Source organism: Oncorhynchus tshawytscha, linkage group LG18, assembly GCF_018296145.1.
Source record: "Oncorhynchus tshawytscha isolate Ot180627B linkage group LG18, Otsh_v2.0, whole genome shotgun sequence".
Lineage (NCBI taxonomy): Eukaryota > Metazoa > Chordata > Actinopteri > Salmoniformes > Salmonidae > Oncorhynchus > Oncorhynchus tshawytscha.
The window spans coordinates 10,118,116-10,138,712 of NC_056446.1; the positions used below are offsets into that span (position 1 = coordinate 10,118,116).

The window sequence follows — 20,597 nt, forward strand, 5'->3', positions numbered from 1 at the left end:
ATCCCAAAATAGACTGCTCTCTGAGTGCTGTTTATCAACTGTTTATCAACAGAGACAGGGCCAGAGCCAGGGCGGGTGGGGCTTGGGCTGGGATAGGGGTTGGGTCTGGGGCTAGCTCTGGGACAGGGGTTGGGGTAGGGACTAAGACAGGGCCAGTGGATGGTACAGAACTGGGACTGGGGGCTGGGACTGTTAGAGAGACTGACTTGACTTCAATGACTGATGAGAATTTGTGCAGATTGCTAGCTCTGCCCCTGACTGGGGAAAACAAAACATCTGCCTCACTCATCACCTCTATTTGGAATGTTCCCAAATGACGTACAGGAAAGATAGTTTCGCGACGAGCAACCCCCTGACTCCCTCCCGCTGGAAAATGGAGTAAGTTCAACTCCCTCCGTCTGCCTAATTTATGGGTCCCGGCTCGTGAGGAGTCAGACAGTGCTTAAAAAGCATTCCAGGAACCAACCCGCTTCTTTTTCTCTGATGGATTTATCAAACATGCTCTCTGTTTAAAACAGAAGGGCTCCAGAAACGTGCCATTGGGTTGTGAGCCAAGAGGTCCCTTGTAAAGGATTGTTTAAAAAGGAGAACAGGCAAAAAGAAAACGGGAGAACCTGCACAGATCTTTTCCCAGTCGATGGTGCAGTTCACCTAATTAAGGGCGGTGGTTGTATGGAGGTTGTAGAAAGGTTGTAGGGCGGTTGTTATAGGGAGTTTGCAGGGCAGTTGTAGGGCGGTTGTGGGAAGGTTGTAGGAAGGATGTAAGGAGGCTCTAGGGAGGTTATACAGTACCTGTGACATGGACTCCCTCTTCTCCTTGCTGCGTTTGGTCAAGCTGTCCAGGCCCTTGAGGGAGGAGAAGAGGCCTCTCTTACTCCGAGCCCCTCTGGAAAAAGATCGGCAACGTCTCCGCAGGGTCGCCTCGTCACGGGTGCAGATCTGAGAACAGACATTGAAGACATCCCTTCTGTGGTTAGAGACTCTAAAGAGCCCAAGACTCTGTATTACAAATCTGACCAGAGAGGACGCTGATGTTTTCTGATCATAGTAAACATAGATGGCATTCAATAACATTGCTTAATTGCACCTAAGGGGATAAATAAAGGTGTTATCAATGGAACTGTTCCAGAGAATGTGTGAAATCCAATGTCCCAAGCTGAGGGTGGATATGGATGTAAAGCCTTAGGGAGATCAGGCCTCACCAGGGCATGAAAGGAGGAGACAGAGAAGATCCCCAGGCGTCCCAGAGCGGTCTTAGAGGGGCGTCCTGCCACGGCCAGGAGACTCTTGGGGTTAGGGAGCTCACCACCCTGCAGGCTGGCCAGGTAGCAGCGCATCCGGAACAGATCCATGTGGAACTTCTCCAGGTTCTGCTCCCACTGCTGGATCTGGGGAGAAACAGACAGGACAGGCACCCAGGGTTACACCACAGTACGTAGGGTTTACAGTCCCCTTCAAGGTGACAGAATGGCCTCTCCACCCTCTCATTGACAGAGAGAGACCAGGCGGAGCAGGAACAGACTCACAGTCACAGCCAGAGCCATTCAGAGTTTGGCCAAGTTTGACAGTTTGCCACGTTAACGCCTTCATTCACACATTTTTGGTGATGTGACCATACGAGAGCACCTGTATGTGAGGGTGACAGAATGGCCCACCCCACCCTCTCATTCAGAAGGGCGTCTCCAACTACAGAACGAGCCACATGTCTAATTGGAGCGACATAATCACATCTAATCACCCTCATCTCTCTCGCTCTCATTCCCCCTCTCTTCTCTCATTCCCCCATTCTCGCTCTCCTTCACAGAGGGTGAATGTGTTATAACAGTGTCATTGTTTGTGAGATGAGGATTTAAATCTAGAGAGGAGGTTTAAGAGGTTCACTTCAAATGGCAGAGAGAGCTAGTATCACTTTCAGAGAGACCGACCGTCAGACATCAAAGTGGCCGGTGGGCCTGGAGATGAGATGAGACCAGCTGCTGTAGAGCTCAGTAGAGGCTCTGGGGGTTTGACCCCCCCTCTCATCTGATTACCTCACAAACTGGGCATGATGACCAACCCCCCTCCTCCTGTCCTGCCATTAAGAAGAAAGGACACCTAACTACCCCTAATGCTGCTCCGGGAAACACTGCTGTCTGTAAACACATCAGCATTTGGTTTGTTACGCTATAAAATATCCCCCTCATCTGGGTTTCCCATTACAACAGACTTCTATGAGGAGTGGATAGAATGTGTTGATGGTACTAGTCTATTAGACTGAGAACATCTGGAATAAAAATGTCATGGAGGCAGGGAACTTGGGTCGGAAAGCTTAAAACTCCAGATTCAACAAATGATGCTGCCAACACATATACGCTCATGTCAATATGTTCCACAACCACAAGGAAGGTTGTTATATGGTAATGATTTTTGCCATTACATGGAGGTTGTAACTCGCAGACTATGGACAGAAACAAGAAGATGTCATGCAGGTGTTAAATTATGTATGGTTCTACAGGAATAGAATGGTCTGGTTTGCATTGGAGCTGAGACACTAATGACCTAATAGGCCCATTTATCTAACTGCTTGTTTGACTGGCTCAGTCTTAGGGTGGCCCTTGATCTTAAGACCACGGCCATTTTACCGAACTAGCACGAAGGGCACGTGCACGAGGCCTCTGACCTCTAGGGGGCCCCCAACCAATTTTTTGAGGGGGAGTTGTGGGCCCCATGGTGGTCAGGGAGTTGTGGACCCCTATATGATAGCAACATGTGTAGAATTGTAGGAAATTAGCTTTATAACTGCACAACTTTCTCTCAGTCTCATGGCAAAATGTGAACAATAGCTATAAAACTGCACATTTTTCTTTCTGACCCATGGCAAAATGTGAACAATAGCTATGAAACAGCACATTTTCTCTCTGACCCATGGCAAAAAGTGTAGAATAGCAGGAAATTAGCTTTAAAACTGCAACATTTTCCTCATAGCCTCATGACAAATGTGTAGAAAAGCATTATAAAACTGTACATTTTTTCTAAAGATATTTATTTAAAAAAATTATATTTTGGGGGCGCCCCAAATGCAGTAGTCTGGCCCTTCTTAAGACTCACACGCAACACACACACACACACACACACACACACACACACACACACACACACACACACACACACACACACACACACACACACACACACACACACACACACACACACACACACACACACAAATCAAAATCAAATTTATATTGCTATCCTTGTGGTGACCAAATAATTGATTCTCATCCAAAATCCTATTTTCCCTAACCCCTAACCCTAAATCTAACCCTAATCTTAACCCTTTAACCTAACCATAACCTTAATTCTAACACGAGCCCTAATTGTAACACTAAACCTAACCCCTAAGCCTAAAATATATTTGTCTGAATTTTCCTCATTTTACTATCCTTGTGAGGACTTTTGGTGCCCACAAGGATAGTTAAACACAAACACACACACAGCCACTAGACCATCTCAGTGCCTCACCTGGCTCTCGATGGCCTTCCTGTTCCTTTGGTCACTGATGACAGACAGCTGCAGCTCAGCCATCTTCTTCATCTTGCTGTCCATGTCTATCTTCTGCAGCAGAACGCGTGTCTGGCTCCTCAGTAACCGCACCGTGTCCTCCTTCCCCTGTCTTTTAGCCAGCAGAGAGGCGCTGGCAGAGTGGATGGCCGTCACCCAGTTCTCCAGGTCTGTTTGATTGGCAGCCTGCGGGGAGAAACAGGGCTAGATGACACAGTGCCACGGTTGGGCGTGGGGACATGGGGCCAGGTGACACAGTGCCAGGCCAGGGGAAGGGCAGGAGAACCTGGCTCTCATTTCCCGTCTTTCTTTCTCTCTTCCCAGACGCCAGGGATCCTTAAGTGCCAGACAAAAGCCCGTTTACATGTTCGTGACTACGCTAAGAAGTTTCACTTCCCTCAGTTTCCCCCTCGTTGCCATGGTGCGTTGGGTAGATACAGCCCTGCAGTGTGATTTGTGTGTCTAGTAAACACTTGGTGAATGAATCAAATGAACGTTACTCTCTGGGAGGAAGATGTTTTCAACGATTGTAAAACTGAGTGAGGAGAACATTAAAGAGAGACAACACTTTCCCTCTCAATATGTGGAAAAAGAGGACAAACAACCCTACTGCCAAACAGACGCACAGGATGCACGCCAAATGGAACCCTATTCTCTACACAGTACACAACTTTTGACCAGGGCCCATAGGGCACTATATAGGGAATAGGATGCCATTTAGGGCGCACCTATACACGACTAGTCTACTCAGACCAGCCAGTAGGGATGCTTTTCCCAACCCTACCATTTGACCCCTTTATTAGAACGTACGACAATGGAGCTCTAACGCTGACAGGGCATCCAGACGGGACATAACCAACACCAATATGGTCATTACCAACCAGAACAGCGGCACATTCCATCCTAAAAAGCAGACGTTCAGCCCAGTCCATACTTGTGGTCGTCCCATAGCATATGGAGTTGTTCAAATAGATAACCCTTCTAAAAAAAGAATGCAACAGACTGAGTTGAAAAAAACACAAGTCCATCACAAGGGGTCCATGAGACAGGAGCAGGGGCATACAGCAGAAACCCCTAAAATGTTCCCTCTTACTCATTCACACTGTGCTCAACGAAACAGAGATCCACCTACAAGACAAAACAAGGGACAAGCTTACAGCATTGCAGTGTCCGATTTGTAAAGAATGCATCAAAAAAATGACGACGTACTGCAGATCTCAAACGACAATAGCGAATGAGGACCTCCCTGACAAGTGCCTCCGTTGACGGCACAACGGTCTGTGTAGAACTAACCTCGTCCCCAGTCTATTCCACAGGCACATACAGGTACTTCCGAGCTTGAGAATCCTGGTGAGCGAGCCTAGGGTAGAACGTACCTGGAACAGATAGACATCTCCGTAGGTGTTGCTCAGACAGAAGACGTTCTCCTTCTTGGGGTGTTCTGGGACGGCCTGGACAATGCTGTCCTCGGCCAGCAGGGCGTAGCGCGGGGACAGCTCCTGCTCGGGACAGCTGCTTTTCCCATAGGTCTCATAGAACAGGAGGGTACACCCTGTATGCACCAGGGAGGAGAGGAGGCTTTAGCTAAGACACAGCTCTAGAACCATATTGTGAGACAATGACCCAATGTCAAGGGGAATACCTACATACAGTGCATTCGGGAAAGTATTCAGACCCCTTGTCTTTTTCCCAATTGTTTTACATTACAGCATTATTCTAAATTGAAAAAAAAAACAACAGTCTCATCAATCTAAACACAATACACCATAATGACAAAGGGAAAACAGGTATTTTGACATTTCAGGACGTGTAAAAAACATACAACAAAAATAGCTTATTTACATAAGTATTCAGACCCTTTGCCATGAGACTCGAAATTGAGCTCAGGTGCATCCTGTTTCCATTGATCATCCTTGAGATGTTTCTACAACTTGATTGGAGTCCACTTGTGGTAAATTCAATTGATTGGACATGATTTGGAAAGGCACACACTTGTCTATGTAAGGTCCCACAGTTGTCAGTGCATGTCAGCAAAAACCAAGTCATGGGTTCGAAGGAATTGTCCGTAAAGCTCAGACAGGATTGCATTGATGCAGGATACCAAAAAATATCTGCAGCATTGAAGGTCCCCAAGAAGACAGTGGCCTCAATCATTCTTAAATGATAGAAGTGTTTTGTAACCACAAAGACCTTTCCTAGAGCTGGCCGCCCAGCTAAACTGAGCAACCGGGGGAGAAGGGCCTTGGTCAGGGAGGTGACCGAGAACCCGATGGTCCCTCTGATAGAGCTCCAGAGTTCCTCTGTGGAGATGGAAGAACCTTCCAGAAGGACAACCCTCTCTGCAGCACTCTACCAATCAGGCCTTTATGGTAGAGTGGCCAGGCGGAAGTCACTCCTCAGTAAAAAGGCACATGACAGCCCACTTGGAGTTTACAAAAAGGCATCTAAAGGACTCTCAGACCATGATAAACAAGATTCTCTGGTCTGATTAAACCAAGATTGAACTCTTCGGCCTGTTCCAAGCGTCACATCTGGAGGAAACCTGGCACCATACCTATGGTGAAGCATGGTGGTGGCAGCATCATGCTGTGGGGATGTTTTTCAGCGGCAGGGACTGGGAGAGTAGTCAGGATTGAGGGAAAGATGAACAGAGCAAAGTAGAGAGAGATCCTTGATGAAAACCTGCCCCAGAGCACTCAAGAGCTCAGACTGGGGTAAAGGTTCACCTTCCAACAGGACAACGACCCTAAGCACATGGCCAAGACAACGCAGGAGTGGCTTTGGGACAAGTCTCTGAATGTCCTAGAGTGGCTCAACCTGATTGAACATCTGAAAATAGAGACCTGAAAATAGCTGTGCAACGACGCTCCCCATCCAACCTGACAGAGCTTGAGAGGATCTGCAGAAAAGAATGGGAGAAACTCCCCAAATACAGGTGTGCCAAGTTTGTAGCGTCATACCCAAGAAGACTTGAGGCTGTAATTGCTGCCAAAGGTGCTTCAACAAAGTACTGAGTAAAGGGTCTGAATACTTATGCTAATGTGATGTTTCTGATTTGTACGAAACTTGCAAAAATGTCTAAACACCAGTTTTTAAATCTGTAACGTAAATCTGTAACGTAACAAAATGTGGAAAAAGTCAAGGTGTCTGAATACTCTCCGAATGCACTGTACAGTATATAAAACAAAATACATGTCGTAGCAGATGCTCTTCTGTTAACCTTTATTTAACCAGGTTGTCCCATTATGGCCAGAAGACTTCTTTCCCAAGGGGGACCTAAGAGGCATCCCAAATGGCACCCTATTCCCTTTATAGTGCTCTAGGGTTCTGGTCAAAAGAAGTGCACTATATAGGGAATAGGGTGCCATTTGGGACGTAAACCCAATTGGCTGTATGTAGCACAGGTTATTTTGAGCGAGTGCAGGTAGAAGGAGGAGGGAGCCCTACCTTTAAGTGTGACCCAGTACTGCCTCCACTTCCTACGGGCCACCAGCTCCAGCTTCCTGTCCTTGTGCAGGGTGAGGATGGGTTTGAAGTAGAGCCAGCCGGCTCTGCGCACCACCCCCTGCTCCTTCTCAAACAACAGGTCCAGCTGCTCCAGGGAACCCAGGGAGCCACTGCCACTGCTCTCCCCCTGCTCTCCCTCTCCTATTCCCCCCCCTCCTCCCATCTCCTCCTCCTCTCCCTCCTCCGAGGGCTCAGTCCTCTCCGGCCCACTGTTGCGTCCTGTCTCCAGCTCCTGCATGAAGTTCTCGTAGATGTTCTGGCGCAGAGCTTCACTGTGGCACTGTTGGCCCTGGGTGTGGGTGTAGGCCTGGGTGTGGAGGGGATTCCACAGTGGACCAGTTAACTGGGAGCTAGAGTTACCTAACCCAGGGTCCACTCCACTGCTAAAGCCCTCACTGGTCTCACTACCGTAAGGCTCCTAGGGAGAGAGAGACAGAGCAGGGTGGTTGGAGAGGAAAGAATGAATAAATAGCTTGCCAGACCTTAAAAAGACCCGCAAAGTTGAATGATCGTCTAACAATATGGCAATTTCAGGGACACAGACGAGCCACATTCTCATGTATTTCCTGGACAGGATGCCATGATTTTCTGTTTGTATTAGGACATAATATGAGATGTATTGTGCGATACTCTGACATGATATAATACAATCATACCCTGGAATGTTGCTGGTACGAGTAACAGAAGACATGGATATTATACAGACCAATCTAGAGCAAACATACTTAGGACTTGGCCTTGGCTTGTGCTAGCTGGAATCGCTCATAGGAGCAGGAGCCTACCCAGCTAGCACATTTGGTTCCTTGGAAGTTGTGGGTTTCGGTTTCCCATTGGTTCTGGGAGTGAAAACAACACGTTTCCTGACCGGTAAAACGGAAAGTTCTAAGACAGGAAGTGAACATTTTGCCTGTTCTGGGTTGCAGGGAGGTCTCGGGAACGTATTACTATGGTTCCCTGAACATTTTCCTGGGAAGTTCTATTAACGTTCTGAGAACAGAAATGACAGGTTATTTGAAGGTAATTCAATAACATGCTAAGAACACGCCTCAATAAGACTTTTAATAACACTTCTAGATTAGGTGAACTGTTTTGAACTCTAAACACAGAACACATGGAAATGAATTTGCTTCGGTATTAATCATGCAAACACATTTATGGTTTTAAATCTGGCACGGCGTCAGGTGAGATTCAAACCGGGATCTTCTGTTTTCTATCCGTGGAATTAGTCGATGCCAGCTACCCCAGCAAAGGGTTACCTGTCATCCCGTCTGGTTCCTAGGAGCATTTCCCGGGGACGAGGCCTACCCCAATCTGCTTAATAAAAATGCCATATTGCATTCTGTCTTTGTTGTCCATTCAGTTAAGCCTGTACTCGATAAAACTGAAATTCCCATGGAAGAACGTTTTTTTTCTTAACGTTCTCGGAACTATTTTCGCAAAAAATCCCCAACGTCAAACGAGTTGGAGGGCGTTACCACAATTGAAATGAAATGTAAACACGTTTGAACTTTTAGGAAGTAATGAAATACCAATGTAATGTTCTCCAGCGGCAAAAAGAGCGGGGAAGGTTTCCTTTCTGAACCGACATCATCGATCTTTGAAATCTATGTAAATATCATATAATTCTACACAAAGTCTTAGGGAGACTGGCCTATAGTCTTACATAATATCTGTCAAAATTATATAAGGTTCTGAAAATGTTCCATTGGGTAACTATTGTTGGAATCATTTATTTTGTGGTGCCTTTTCCTTTCATAGTAGTGTTTATCGCAATGGCTTGATGTTGTTTATTTAAAGGACAAGCTACAAAAGTATCTCCAAGGATCCAGTCTGTCAGGTATAAGTCTGAGGGTGTTCAGGAACCATAGGATGAGGTGTGACAGAGAGACATTCATGTGGCACTGCAATGATCTGCATCGTCAGACTGGATTTAAGAGCCAACGGCAATCAGCCAATCACGTTGACCCAAACAACCTAAACAATGAGATTACCACCACACAGACTCAGTGAGCAGTCTTATCGCATCGCTTCGACAACTGGGGACACGTCATATGATAAAGAGTCTACACTACATGCCCAGTCTTCCCTCCTCCCCTCCCCTCTTTCTTCCCCTTTTTCCTCACCTGTAGTCTTCTTTTCTTCCTGCTCAGACTTCCCGTCCAGTCGCCGAGGCGCCTGATGCGGCTCTTCAGGTTGTCCTTCCTGCTGTTACCGACCACGATGGCGGACGGCTCGGAGGCCACCGTGGCAGTAACCCTCCTGCATGGCAGCGTGCGACTGTGAGAGGAGTAGCGCTGGTCGTACGACCCCGAGCTCTCCTCCTGGATGACCGCGTCCAGGGTCAGTAATGAAGTGAGCGACCCCCGTTGCTGGGGGACGTCCTGGAACTGAGCAGTGGGGAACACAGCCGCCATGCTGGGGTTAGAGTAGAGGTCCGACAGGGACACAGGAGGGGACATGAGGCTAAACGGACTCTTCTCCGGGTGAAGGATCATGGAGTCCCCGATGCCGCTGTCCTCAGTGCGGCCCGAAGAGCAAGTGTTATACCCGTTGCTGTTAAACCCTCGGCTTGTATATTGACCGTTACCATCCACAGTCTGGAAGAGGAGGCTGGGGTTGAACCCCGGGGAGATGTCCTCAGTGTGGGCGGACGAGAAGGTGTTGAAGCCGCAGCCCGTCTCCTCGGTGCGAGTGGAGGAGTAGGTGGTGTAGCCACTGCTGTTGTCCCCCGCTGCGGTCTGACTGCAGGTGAACACATTGTCATTGAGCTCCGTGGGGTTCCCCCAGGGAGAGTCGTACCAGGAGCCCTCGGAGCTCAGGGAGCTGCCCTTGCTGGTCCTAGTCAGAGAGGGCTCTGGGGCGGCTACCACAGGGTGGCTGTGGCCTGACAGATCCTGGGGCTCCAGCGACATCCGCATAGCGTTGGTGAACTCAACACGCATGCTGCCATCCTTACGGAGAAGAACCTTGGGGCTGCTGCGGCTCTCTAGGGGAACCCCATGCTCACACGGAGAAGTCCTCTCGGGGGTACGCTGTCCATTAGCCCCGAGACCGTTAACACTCTCCCCACTACTCTCCAGGTAACTGTAACCGGTATGACAGACGTTTTTCCTGGTCACTTGGGAACTGTCCCCTCTGCCACACCTCTGTGGAGAGATGGGCTTCAGCTTGGCTCCCGGGGGCCCCCCCAGTTCCCTGCCCTCCTTAGTGATGTGGTGCTCATAGTGTTTCGAAGAGCCATAAGGCTGGTTGTGAGTGATCTTGTGCTGGGGCAGGCAGATCCTCCCCCCTTTGCCTCTGGTTCTGTATCCCTGGCCGCTCCCCTCGCTGCCCCTCCACCAGCTATGGGGGGACAGGGCCTCCTCTTTAGCGGAGTAGAACTTTAGAGAGCAGGATTTGGATTTCCCAGGGACGTTAAAGCTGCTGTACTGGCTGTCAGTGTTTCCCATTCTGATCTGCTGAGCAGAAGACAAAACATCAGAATGAGAGATAATCAAGACAGGATGCATTTCATTGTAATGAAAAAAAGGAATTTGTTGTTAACTGACTTCCCTGGTAAAAAAATTTTTTTTAAAAGACAGGAAATGAACTCACATGAGGTTAAACAAAATAAAATCACGTAAAGACAATGTTAAATGAAACGAAAGCACATAAAAAACGATTGTATGCCCATCAGCTGTAAAGTTATCTTACCAGTTGTGGTGTCTGTCCTCAGGACAAACTTAGATACTACTCTGCATACTCCTATGGGTTACGTCTCAGCAGCGCTAGCTAGGCTCTGTGTCGTTGTGTGATCTCTTCAGGACTGAGCACCTCTCTCTCTCACACACTCACACAGCTGCTCGCTCTCTCTCGCTCTCTCTCTCTCTCTCTCTCTCCGACTCATCTGTAGGGAAACAGAGGAGGGAGGGGCTTCGGTCAGTTCCACACACAGTCTGCCTTGTGTGTGAGCCTACTGTGGTTAGAGCCCCACCCCAAATCTAAACACCCCTTCTTCCTTGGCTTGGCCATCCCCCCACTCCACTCAGCCTCCTTCCATGACATACTGCTACTGAGCTGCTGAAGGGACCTTTTTAAAAGCAGACTTCATTCTGTCACATGTTTATTTTGGTTCTCAGGAATTCCGAGCAATTTTCTCTTCTCTAAAAAAAAAAAAAATCCTCCACTGTAAAGACGGTTGAGTTGAAGTCATCAGACAAGGCTATTTGGAGAGTCACCACAAGCAATGTCTCTGAGTTCTTCATAGAGTCAGATTTAAACTTTCAAAAAAGAACACAAGATAGAAATCTCGAGTCAGATCAAGTTCAAGCCAAAAAGAATGAAAGAGAACATATCCTTAAGGTAAAACAATTAAGGACATTTTGAAATACAATATGACACTGATGAAAAATGACATCCACCCCAGTGTGTCCTGAAACAGATAAAGCCTCAGAGACTGTTTACATCTTGCCCAGAGTTGTTTTTTTCCCCTGAGAGACAGAGAGGTTACAGTGGCCCGAGGTTCACTGTGTTCCGCAGTAAACTAAAGCAGCACTACGCATTTCCTGTCCTGGGCTCATTCATACTGAAGAGGGAGGAGAGGAGTGGAAAGGAAGAGGAGAGGAGGTGAGGAGGAGTAGAGGAGAGGAGGACAGAGCCCTGGCTTCACAAAGCAGGGTGAGAATACATCACACTGCTTACCCGAAAAACATTAACGACCCTTGACCCCTTCATTTAAACCCAACAGGAAGCACCGATGGGGAAACCTTGGATGCCGAAACACCCAGTCAGATGGCAGAGAAAAGAGCAACCGGTTGTCTCCAGTCATTAACCTAGAATGTTGAGGAGGACAGAAGCACGGCCAGCAGCGTGACAGGTTGTATTCGACACTCGCTGTGTGTGTAAAAAGAAGACGGACCCTTTCAGCCGGGGCGCCAGACTATGGGCCTGTGCAGTGGGTTGGGCAGAACCGTGGAACGGAGCACTTTGTGACACAGTTGTCGGTTTGCGCTGCAGACAAGTAAGCCGTGAATGGCTAAAGGTAGAGGCGGTGGTTGACACTTTTGTTGTGCCTCTCCGATAGGCCATCTGCTCCCTCGCTGGGGAAGCCCTGTCACTCTCGACCCTGGCATTCTTCAAGCACAATGAGCCCCCCCCGTGCAGAACTCCAGGCCAGCCATACTGCAGTGGAAGGCATCAGGGCTGAAAATGAGAATGTGCTCCTGTGGATGGCTGAATGCTCTTGTTTGAAGTTTTTTTTTTTGGGGGGTGCGTGGAATGCCACCTACCCTTGACATACACAGTCACATCCTATTTATTCCACGACATCAGAGCGGTTCAAAACAAACAGTTCAAACGTTTAATTACTATTTCAGTGAAGAACTTCATTGTCTTTCCTTTTGTTCACCAAATGCAGTACTACGAAACAAGTTCCCTCTGAATCCCCCTTTACTATCTTGCTTGCTCTCTTGTCCCAGCAAGAGCCTCTGCCTTTCTCTTCCTCCTCCTGACCCCTTTCCTGTTGCTGTGCTTACACGGGCCTGCTAAACACTGACTATGTCCCAAATGGCACCCTATTCCCTATATAGTGCACTACATTTCACCAAGGCATGGGCCTTGGTCAAAAGTAGTGCACTATATAGGGAATAGGGTGCCATTTGGGAAGCGACCACTGTATCAGCCAGGCCCCACATACTTCACACAACTTTCCATAAGGGGATAAAGGGCTGGCACACAGAGAGAGAGAGAGAGAGAGAGAGAGAGAGAGAGAGAGAGAGAGAGAGAGAGAGAGAGAGAGAGAGAGAGAGAGAGAGCATCCTGACAGTGTTCTAAAACAGACCATTAAAAAAGGTACAGGCCCTTCTCTTCATCCACTTTATGTTTGTCACATGAATGTCGTTAGAGCACATCTGCTGCGGCCAAGAATTCCCAACTGAAAATCTACCGCTATGATCTAATATTGTAATAACACAACTGCTCAAGTTTATGACTACAGTACATATGAGTCATCGTACAATGCAATTGTTCATTGTAAACGGACACCTTCACAGCAAAATTCAACACGATTAAATAAATGGACCTTGTAAAGTTTTTTCAAACAGATCAAAACTGTAGGAGGCATGAATGTAAATGTTTTATTTAAGGAAAAAGAGGTTCAGTAGATTCAAATCCCCACACCGTGTCAGCATTTGTAGCCTACTAAGGATGGAGCCAAAATCCAGTGCATCATTTCTCCTTCAGCAGCCGGATAGAGGAAACAGGAAGAACAGCTAGATCATAAAGAGAAGGAAGCAGAGACACCTCCTACCTCCCTCAGGACTGACACTATGCTATGGTGGCAAGTGCGAACGCAAGAACATACCAACAACCCAATGCAACTCTATCTCTCTCTCTCTATATATATATACACTCTCTCTCTCTCTCTCTCTCTCTCTATATATATATATATATATACACTCTCTCTATATACAGTATATTCTCTCTCTCTCTCTCTCTCTCTCTCTCGCTCTCTCTCAGCGATTATGGGCATGTAGGAGGGCTGAGGCTGGTGGTTAATGGCAGCTGGCCACCTGAGAGCTGGAGCCGTGACTGGGCCTCTTGTTCGACGAAGCATACCATACAAAGTCCCACGCCACACTCAGGAAGGAATGCAGAGAAGAGCAAGCACATGCAGGCAATAGTGCAGTCGCGCACACATACACACGCAGACACTTGGAGGAGGATCAGGGAGTCAGAGGAAGTAAAATAGAGAGTGAAGAAGGGGGGCCATTGTTGTTGTTTGGCTGTGATGGTTTAGATCAGGGGTGTCAAACTCATTTTGCCCTGGGGGCCGCATTCTGTCTTTAATGAGGTCCCGAGGGCCTTATTAAAAAATGTTTGTATTTCGCTGTCAAAATGAATAGTCCTCTATCCATCGTTTTGGGAATTTCCGATGCGCCCTGACTGTCTAGCTTTCAATTAAGTGATTATTAGCGAGCTGGACACAGCCGAAAAAACTGTATGAATATATTTGTCATTTTAAAGTATATTGAGGTTGTTGTCCCGCCACACACACACACACACACACACACACACACACACACACACACACACACACACACACACACACACACACACACACACACACACACACACACCTGGTTGAAAGTTTTTGAACACCTACTCAGGTTTTTTTTTGTGACTATTTTCTACATTGTAGAATAATAGTGAAGACATCCAAACTCTAAAATAACACATATAGAATCATGTATTAACGCAACAAAGTGTTAAACAAATCGCCATCCCTTGCCTTGATGACAGCTTTGCACATTCTTGGCATTCTCTCAACCAGCTTCGTGAGGTAGCCACCTGGAATGCATTTCAATTAACAGGTGTGCCTTGTTAAAAGTTAATTGGTTGGTCTAGTGTGCTCTGGTCTGTCATGATAAAACTGTTGGTCTAGTGTGCTCTGGTCTGTCTTGATAAAACTGTTGGTCTAGTGTGCTCTGGTCTGTCTTGATTTGTCGACACATCAGAATTTGACTGCTCAGGCCAGATGTAGTCTGGTGTTTTTATTCATACTCATATAGGGCCAGATTCAGAGTTGAGATAAGCACGTGCAACTTAGATTTAGGCCTAAATTGTTCATTGATGTCATTGGGATTTAGAGACTTATTGGGCTCTATTTTCGTCTGGCGCTAAGGAGGAACAAGTGTCAAACGCACGCTAGTTTGCAATTTAGTCATGTAAAAATGAGTGCACTGGCATTCTCCAGCCCTAACGCCAGGTTTGGCAATTTTTACCTGTCTAACATCAGCTCGCTTGCACTGAGGATTTTTTTTTTTTTTTTTTTAAATGAACCATTTCATGTAGCACTAATGGGATGTTTTAAGACACACCGGTAACGCAGTCGATAATGGCATCGATTGGAATGGATTTTGAGAGTGGAAGCGCACCCTATCCAGCCATGACGTAGTGCCCATGGAACCAGAGATGTGCCTTTTGTGCCGGTGAATCTCATATTTCGAAACATAAAAAATGTTTGGTTCCCCCCCATTTAGTTTAATTTTATTTTAAAAAACAAGCACAACCTACCCTCTCCTTAATCAAGGCCGGTTTAGCAGCATTGCATTGTCTTTTTAGCCTGCTCATTAGCCAGGTAGCCTATGAATGAACAGGTTTTAAATGGTCTACTGAGACGGCTTTGAAGTATTTCAGGTTTTTCCCCTTTTTTAAAAATTATTCACAATTCACATAACTGCATTCCACTTGTTGAAGTAGGCTATCCATCCCCATTTTCAAAGAACGCACCTTGTCTGATTACCAAAGACACACTTCCGGCTCCAAATGATTCCCTCCTCCTATAATGCCATATCAACAGTGGATTAAAAAAAATGTAAAATCTGCCTCGCACATAGGCAACGCTAGAATTGACAGGAGTCTAATATTTTGTATAGGCATACGCATGTTATGCGTAATGAATAGGCCTGTGTGCACCCAGTGCCATGGAACAGGGTATGTCATTTATGATATTGCACTTCTGACCCCACCCTATTTAGAAATATTGTTGCTGGTTTAAAAAAACTGTTTCCTTATTTTCCATTTCATATGATTAGAAACCAAGCCCTCCATAGGCTACCCTAGGCCTAGGCTACTATAGCAAAGGCTGGTATTTTTTATCATGGCCTTGCAAAGTAGTCTATTTTTTGTCAGAGTGCATTGAATTGAAAACATATTGTACGTCCTGAAACGTACACACATATGCCCACTTGCATACTTCATTTTGCCTGGTCAAATATCCATCCCAATCCTCAAAGAGTGCCTCTCATCCAGTTACCAAAGACGGGCTCCTCCAAACTTATTTAACATTTTCAGTCCGATAATGCAGTATCAAATGTAGGCCTAGTATATATATATTGCTTACTGAGAACCTGCCTCACACATACAATACAATTTCCAGGAGCCTAGTATTTTTATTTTACGAGAAGTGCGATGTGTAAAGACACTAAGGCCAGGCTTATTGATGCCAATTACAATGTTGACCTTTTTTCTCTCTTCTGTTGCTATGCCTATGATATTTAACAAACTGATGACAACACAATAACCTACAGAACTTGAGAAAAACGCATGCAGTATTAAGCCATTGAACCCGTTGACTGGCCAGTGAGTGGCCAAGCCCTCATCACACCTACAACTTGTTCATTCATCAAAACACAACCCTTTTGCGCCGCTGCCAGTTATTGTTCTCATAATTCTGGTTGGACATATAGCGCCACCGCCAGCGCACAGATTTACCATTGCGTTAGGTTAGTTAAAATAGAGCCCATGGTTCACTAGTGTGCACTGCTTCTCTTATTCACGTATTCATCCTCTGTTCGCCAAACAGTGTTGCCCCATTGTCTGCTAACCAGACTATATTTGACCTGGTATTAAATTAAATGAAAAAAAACTCTTTAGCCACCTCCAGCCCATTTCCACCCTCTACCTCAATCGGTCAATTTCTAACTAAGTTAGCTGTCAATTCGAGTTGGACCCCATTGATCCATCACTGCAGCTGAGCCTTCTGTTGTTAGCAAATATACCGGGGAGTGAGTTGAGGACACAGGCTGCTGTGACATGTACGCTGGGAGTCGGGAAGCAAGTACAGGGAGTGAATCATTTAATAAACCAAACGAACATGGAACGAACAAGAGCCACGAATAGGGTACAAACGTGAAACAGAAACAATAACACCCGAGGAAAGAACCAAGGGGAGTGCCTAACGATGGTGTCGAGCACCGGGAGTAAACGTGACAGTATCACTCTATTCCTTATTTAGTGCACTCATTTTCACCAGGGCACATGGGCGTTTGGCCACTTCTATGTGGCGACTTCCTCTGGCACAGTTAGGTTAGGTTAGTTGGTACACCGATGGATGACACCGACTCCAACCCTTTGTCACGCACACCTCTTTATATTGCGTCTGTATGTCCTATACTGTCAGTGGATTGTGTGTAGAACATAGGTTTTTGCCTTGATGTGACATTTTGGCGCTGAACATTTCAGATTAGTGAGAAATACAGTGCGAAATGATCCTAAAAGCCATCTAGATGTAAATAACTAAATCTTCATACCCTTCATAGGGAGAGGGGTGATATGGATGGTAGTTGTGCTCGTGGGGGCAGGGCTCTTTCATCTCTCTCTCTCCACTGAGCACACACTCTTTTCTTCCAGCTCCATTGTCCCAGAAGAGAGAGAAAGAAAGTGAGAGAGAGGGGGCCAGAGAGGGCCACACAAAGCAGAGACGGCTGCCTGGCGCGAGCTCTTCTGTTCAGCCTCTCGTCCAGATGCCAGCATCAAGCCCCTTTGCCCTTCAAAACATCCATCAATAAAATTATAATAATACTACATGGTACTTTTCAAAGACCCAAAGTCGCTTTACAATTGTAAAACCTAAACAAAAAGCAGAAATCTAAACAAGGCCAGACTAACAGCAGGTCGAAACAGAAACATGAAAGAGCGAACAGGTGTTGTGGGTGTGTGTGTGAGAGTGAGTGAGTGTGAGTGTGTGTGTGTGTGTAGGGGTAGGCCAAGGTGAAGAGGTGGTGCTTTAGGAGGGACTGAAAGATGGTGAAGGGCTCAGAGTCACGGATTGCTGGAGGGTGAGAGTTCCAGAGCCTAGGAGCAGCCCTGGCGAAGGCCCTGTCGTCGAAGCTCCGGAGCTTGGATCTGGGAACGACAAGGTGGCCTGCTGTGACGGAACGGAGTCAGCGTGTGGGTTGAAAGGGGAAAAGAAGGTCGGAAAGGTAAGCGGGGGCAAGGTGGTGAAGGGTTTTATAGGTCAGAAGGAGGATCTTGTAGTTAATGCCCAAGACTCAATATCTATCCAAGGAGATCCATAGGAACTACAGCTTAGTGAGGTTAAAGGCAACCCTCAGACATTCGACACTGTGTACACAATGCCAGTCTCACTGAGAGAGAGGTGTGCCACAGTGTTGCTGGTGACAGTGATTACGATGGCTTGTCAGTGTCTTTGAAAGGAGGAGCCATATGTTGGCAACTATACTTTCAAAAGATGCCCATGTAATTTAAATGAATGAACTGTCGCTGGCGATTGAGTCCATTTCAGGCAGTTTTGTGAATGTGCGAATTGCAATTGGAACAAAAACCTGCTAGGAACCACTTAAAGGCCAGCAGCACCCTCAAGTTGTGCATTTCTACACTCTTAGAAAAAAAGTTGGTATCCAGATTAAAACCTAAAAGGGTTCTTTAGCTGTACCCAAAACCATAGGATAGGGGTCCCCAACTAGATTCAGCCGCGAGATAATTTTTTTTAGTGAGCGGATGGTCAGGGTGGCGGAACATAACTAGAAATCATTTGTACTCTGCAAATTGACGCAAGAAGCATAAAGACATAATCATTTCAAACCTTGATTACATTGGTACACGATCACATATGTCTCTCTATTTATGAGTGGAAATACTTCGGAATAGATTTCCTAAATAAAAATACATTTGAGCTGAGTTCCTAGTGATTTTACAGTCTTTTATGTAGAAAAATGAAAATCCCCCCCCCCCCAATTTTGTTTTTTATTCTTATTTTTTGGGAGGGGGCAATTAAAAGCGTCAGTGGAGTTATTTTATGCTATTCATTTCGACATTTATTCAGGTTTTCAACACCCGTAATAGCATGACCATGATAGTCTTTCGGTTACAATATGGTGGTGAAGGGATATATTTGGCCCATTCATCTCTGGTCAGAGTCAGAGTGAGGCATGCTGGGTTTGCTCCAGCAATAGCTTAGCACCTGGGTCCGAGCTGTGTGGCGCTGTGTACCACCACACACGCTAATGAGCAGGATGTGGTGGTTAAGGCTAAGTCCATATAAACATAGGGATTCCACAGGCAAACCCGATGCATTCCCTCACACACAAATACACACACAAGAACGCACACACAAACAGACCGACACACACACACACACACACACAATCACACTTACTCAACCTAAGTACTTTGGGCTTTGAGTTGATTCAGTATTAATTTTCTCTGTGGAGCAACGACAGTGTTGCTGGCCAGTGAAGTCTTAAAGGAGTGCATTAACAGTATTGATCTGCTGTTTGGATGCCAAATGAGAGAACAAAAAGTGTTTTCTTTCCAGTGCAACCAACAGAAAACAGGGAAAAAAAGGCCCATTTGTACAACTAAGTGGATTTATTGGCTTAAAGTTTAATACTATTTGTTCAGAAGGTCACTGGTAAATACCCATTTAGCCGTAGAGGAATGCCGTAGACTTTTACAGTAGACTTGGTAATGTGCTGTAAAGCAGCTGAAAACAACTAAAAACCTCTGGACCACATCCCCCTATTGTATGCTGGGTTTTATTTTCATAGTTCATAGTTTCTATTGTAGACGGTGCAGCCTTAGCGTGGCAGTATGGCTGCCAGAGTTCCACAGCCATGGAAATGATGGTGATCTGAGAGGGCAGTAGGGCCCAGCCCTGTTCTCCTTGTTTGATCGGCTATGCAAAAACACCTCTGACTCACACTGAAGACCAAGGCACGCAGAGTCGGATTGGCTTCCAGCCGGACACACACTGTGCACACACAGCTTGGGAATTCTGCTGACCTGTCACTTATGAGAGGTGAGAGGTGAGACCGGACAAATCCATTCTCTTGAGTCTTTCTCACGTGCACTGCAGTGCACACAATCCTACATGACCTAAAAACGCACCCAGGCACACAAGCACATGCACACATCAAGGCACGCAGGCACACACTAACTATACTTTACATAGTACACACAACATACACACTCAGGACACACTCAGGACACAGTCACTTCCTTAGTCAGGGTAGGGCTATTTCCGCTCAGATGGTCACTCACCAATAACAGGGCCCCGTTCTTATTTGAATGGGACTCACAGGTCTCAGAAGGTCAAGCATCCCGTCCACTTGTGTTCCTGTGACGCTATCATTGTAGTACTGTAGGGTAAAACCTGGGAACAAAATCCAACTGAAGCTTTATCTGAATAGCCTACATGAGAGCTACCACAGACCCAGTACACACAGTGCACCTATTCCTGCTGACTGCTCTGAGGAATTCAGAAAAACATGTTCAAGATTTCAGAATTATCTTTCAGGTTCTGTACTGAAAATTGAAAAGAGCAGCAGTTCTTCACCAAGTTGTCCTCTTGCCTTAGGATCTTCTCTCATTTGAGGGGAACATGTAAACAAGTCCTAAACCAACCCCTTCCCTGGTTTACATAAGAGGCCGCCCATTCAGGGAGTCACGGAGCTGAGCTCACCAGGAACCACAGCGGCTTAGTCACAATTCTCCACCCTGTTTCATAAGTGTGCGCGTGCACACTCCCCATCGTGGATTTAAAAGCATATGATTGCCATAAACATTGGCTGGAGTGAGTTTCCACTATTGCTAGATACACGCAAGAAAGTGTGCAAGTGTAAAGTTTGGCAGAAGGGCGGAGAACCCGGGACTCAGGAGGGAAGTCAGGAGCGCCTCACTCACTCCTCTGTTACGCAACACAGGGAGAGGCTGCAGATCCAGCCGCACCGAATGGAAAACAATGAGGGCTGGAGCCAGAAACCGGCAGG

The 20,597-nt window shown here is 46.5% G+C and overlaps 1 protein-coding gene across 3 annotated transcripts in view; it reads right to left on the bottom strand.

Annotated features, from left to right (window-relative positions):
- The window catches only part of LOC112217466 (rho guanine nucleotide exchange factor TIAM2), a 36,331-nt gene extending 16,064 nt beyond the window's left edge, over positions 1–20,267 (bottom strand). The window contains exons 1-8 of one of the 3 annotated variants that reach the window (XM_024377762.2): positions 19,870–20,267; positions 10,741–10,933; positions 9,171–10,505; positions 6,988–7,465; positions 4,917–5,092; positions 3,502–3,726; positions 1,203–1,388; positions 793–939 (exon numbers count right to left, since the gene is read on the bottom strand). In XM_024377762.2, coding sequence (XP_024233530.1) covers positions 793–939; positions 1,203–1,388; positions 3,502–3,726; positions 4,917–5,092; positions 6,988–7,465; positions 9,171–10,496 — 2,538 coding nt within the window. In that variant the 5' untranslated portion in view covers positions 10,497–10,505; positions 10,741–10,933; positions 19,870–20,267. The remainder of the gene's footprint in view (positions 1–792; positions 940–1,202; positions 1,389–3,501; positions 3,727–4,916; positions 5,093–6,987; positions 7,466–9,170; positions 10,506–10,740; positions 10,934–19,869) is intronic. The other 2 variants (XM_024377761.2, XM_024377763.2) reach the window with 2 other exon arrangements.
- Positions 20,268–20,597: the final 330 nt, after the last annotated feature.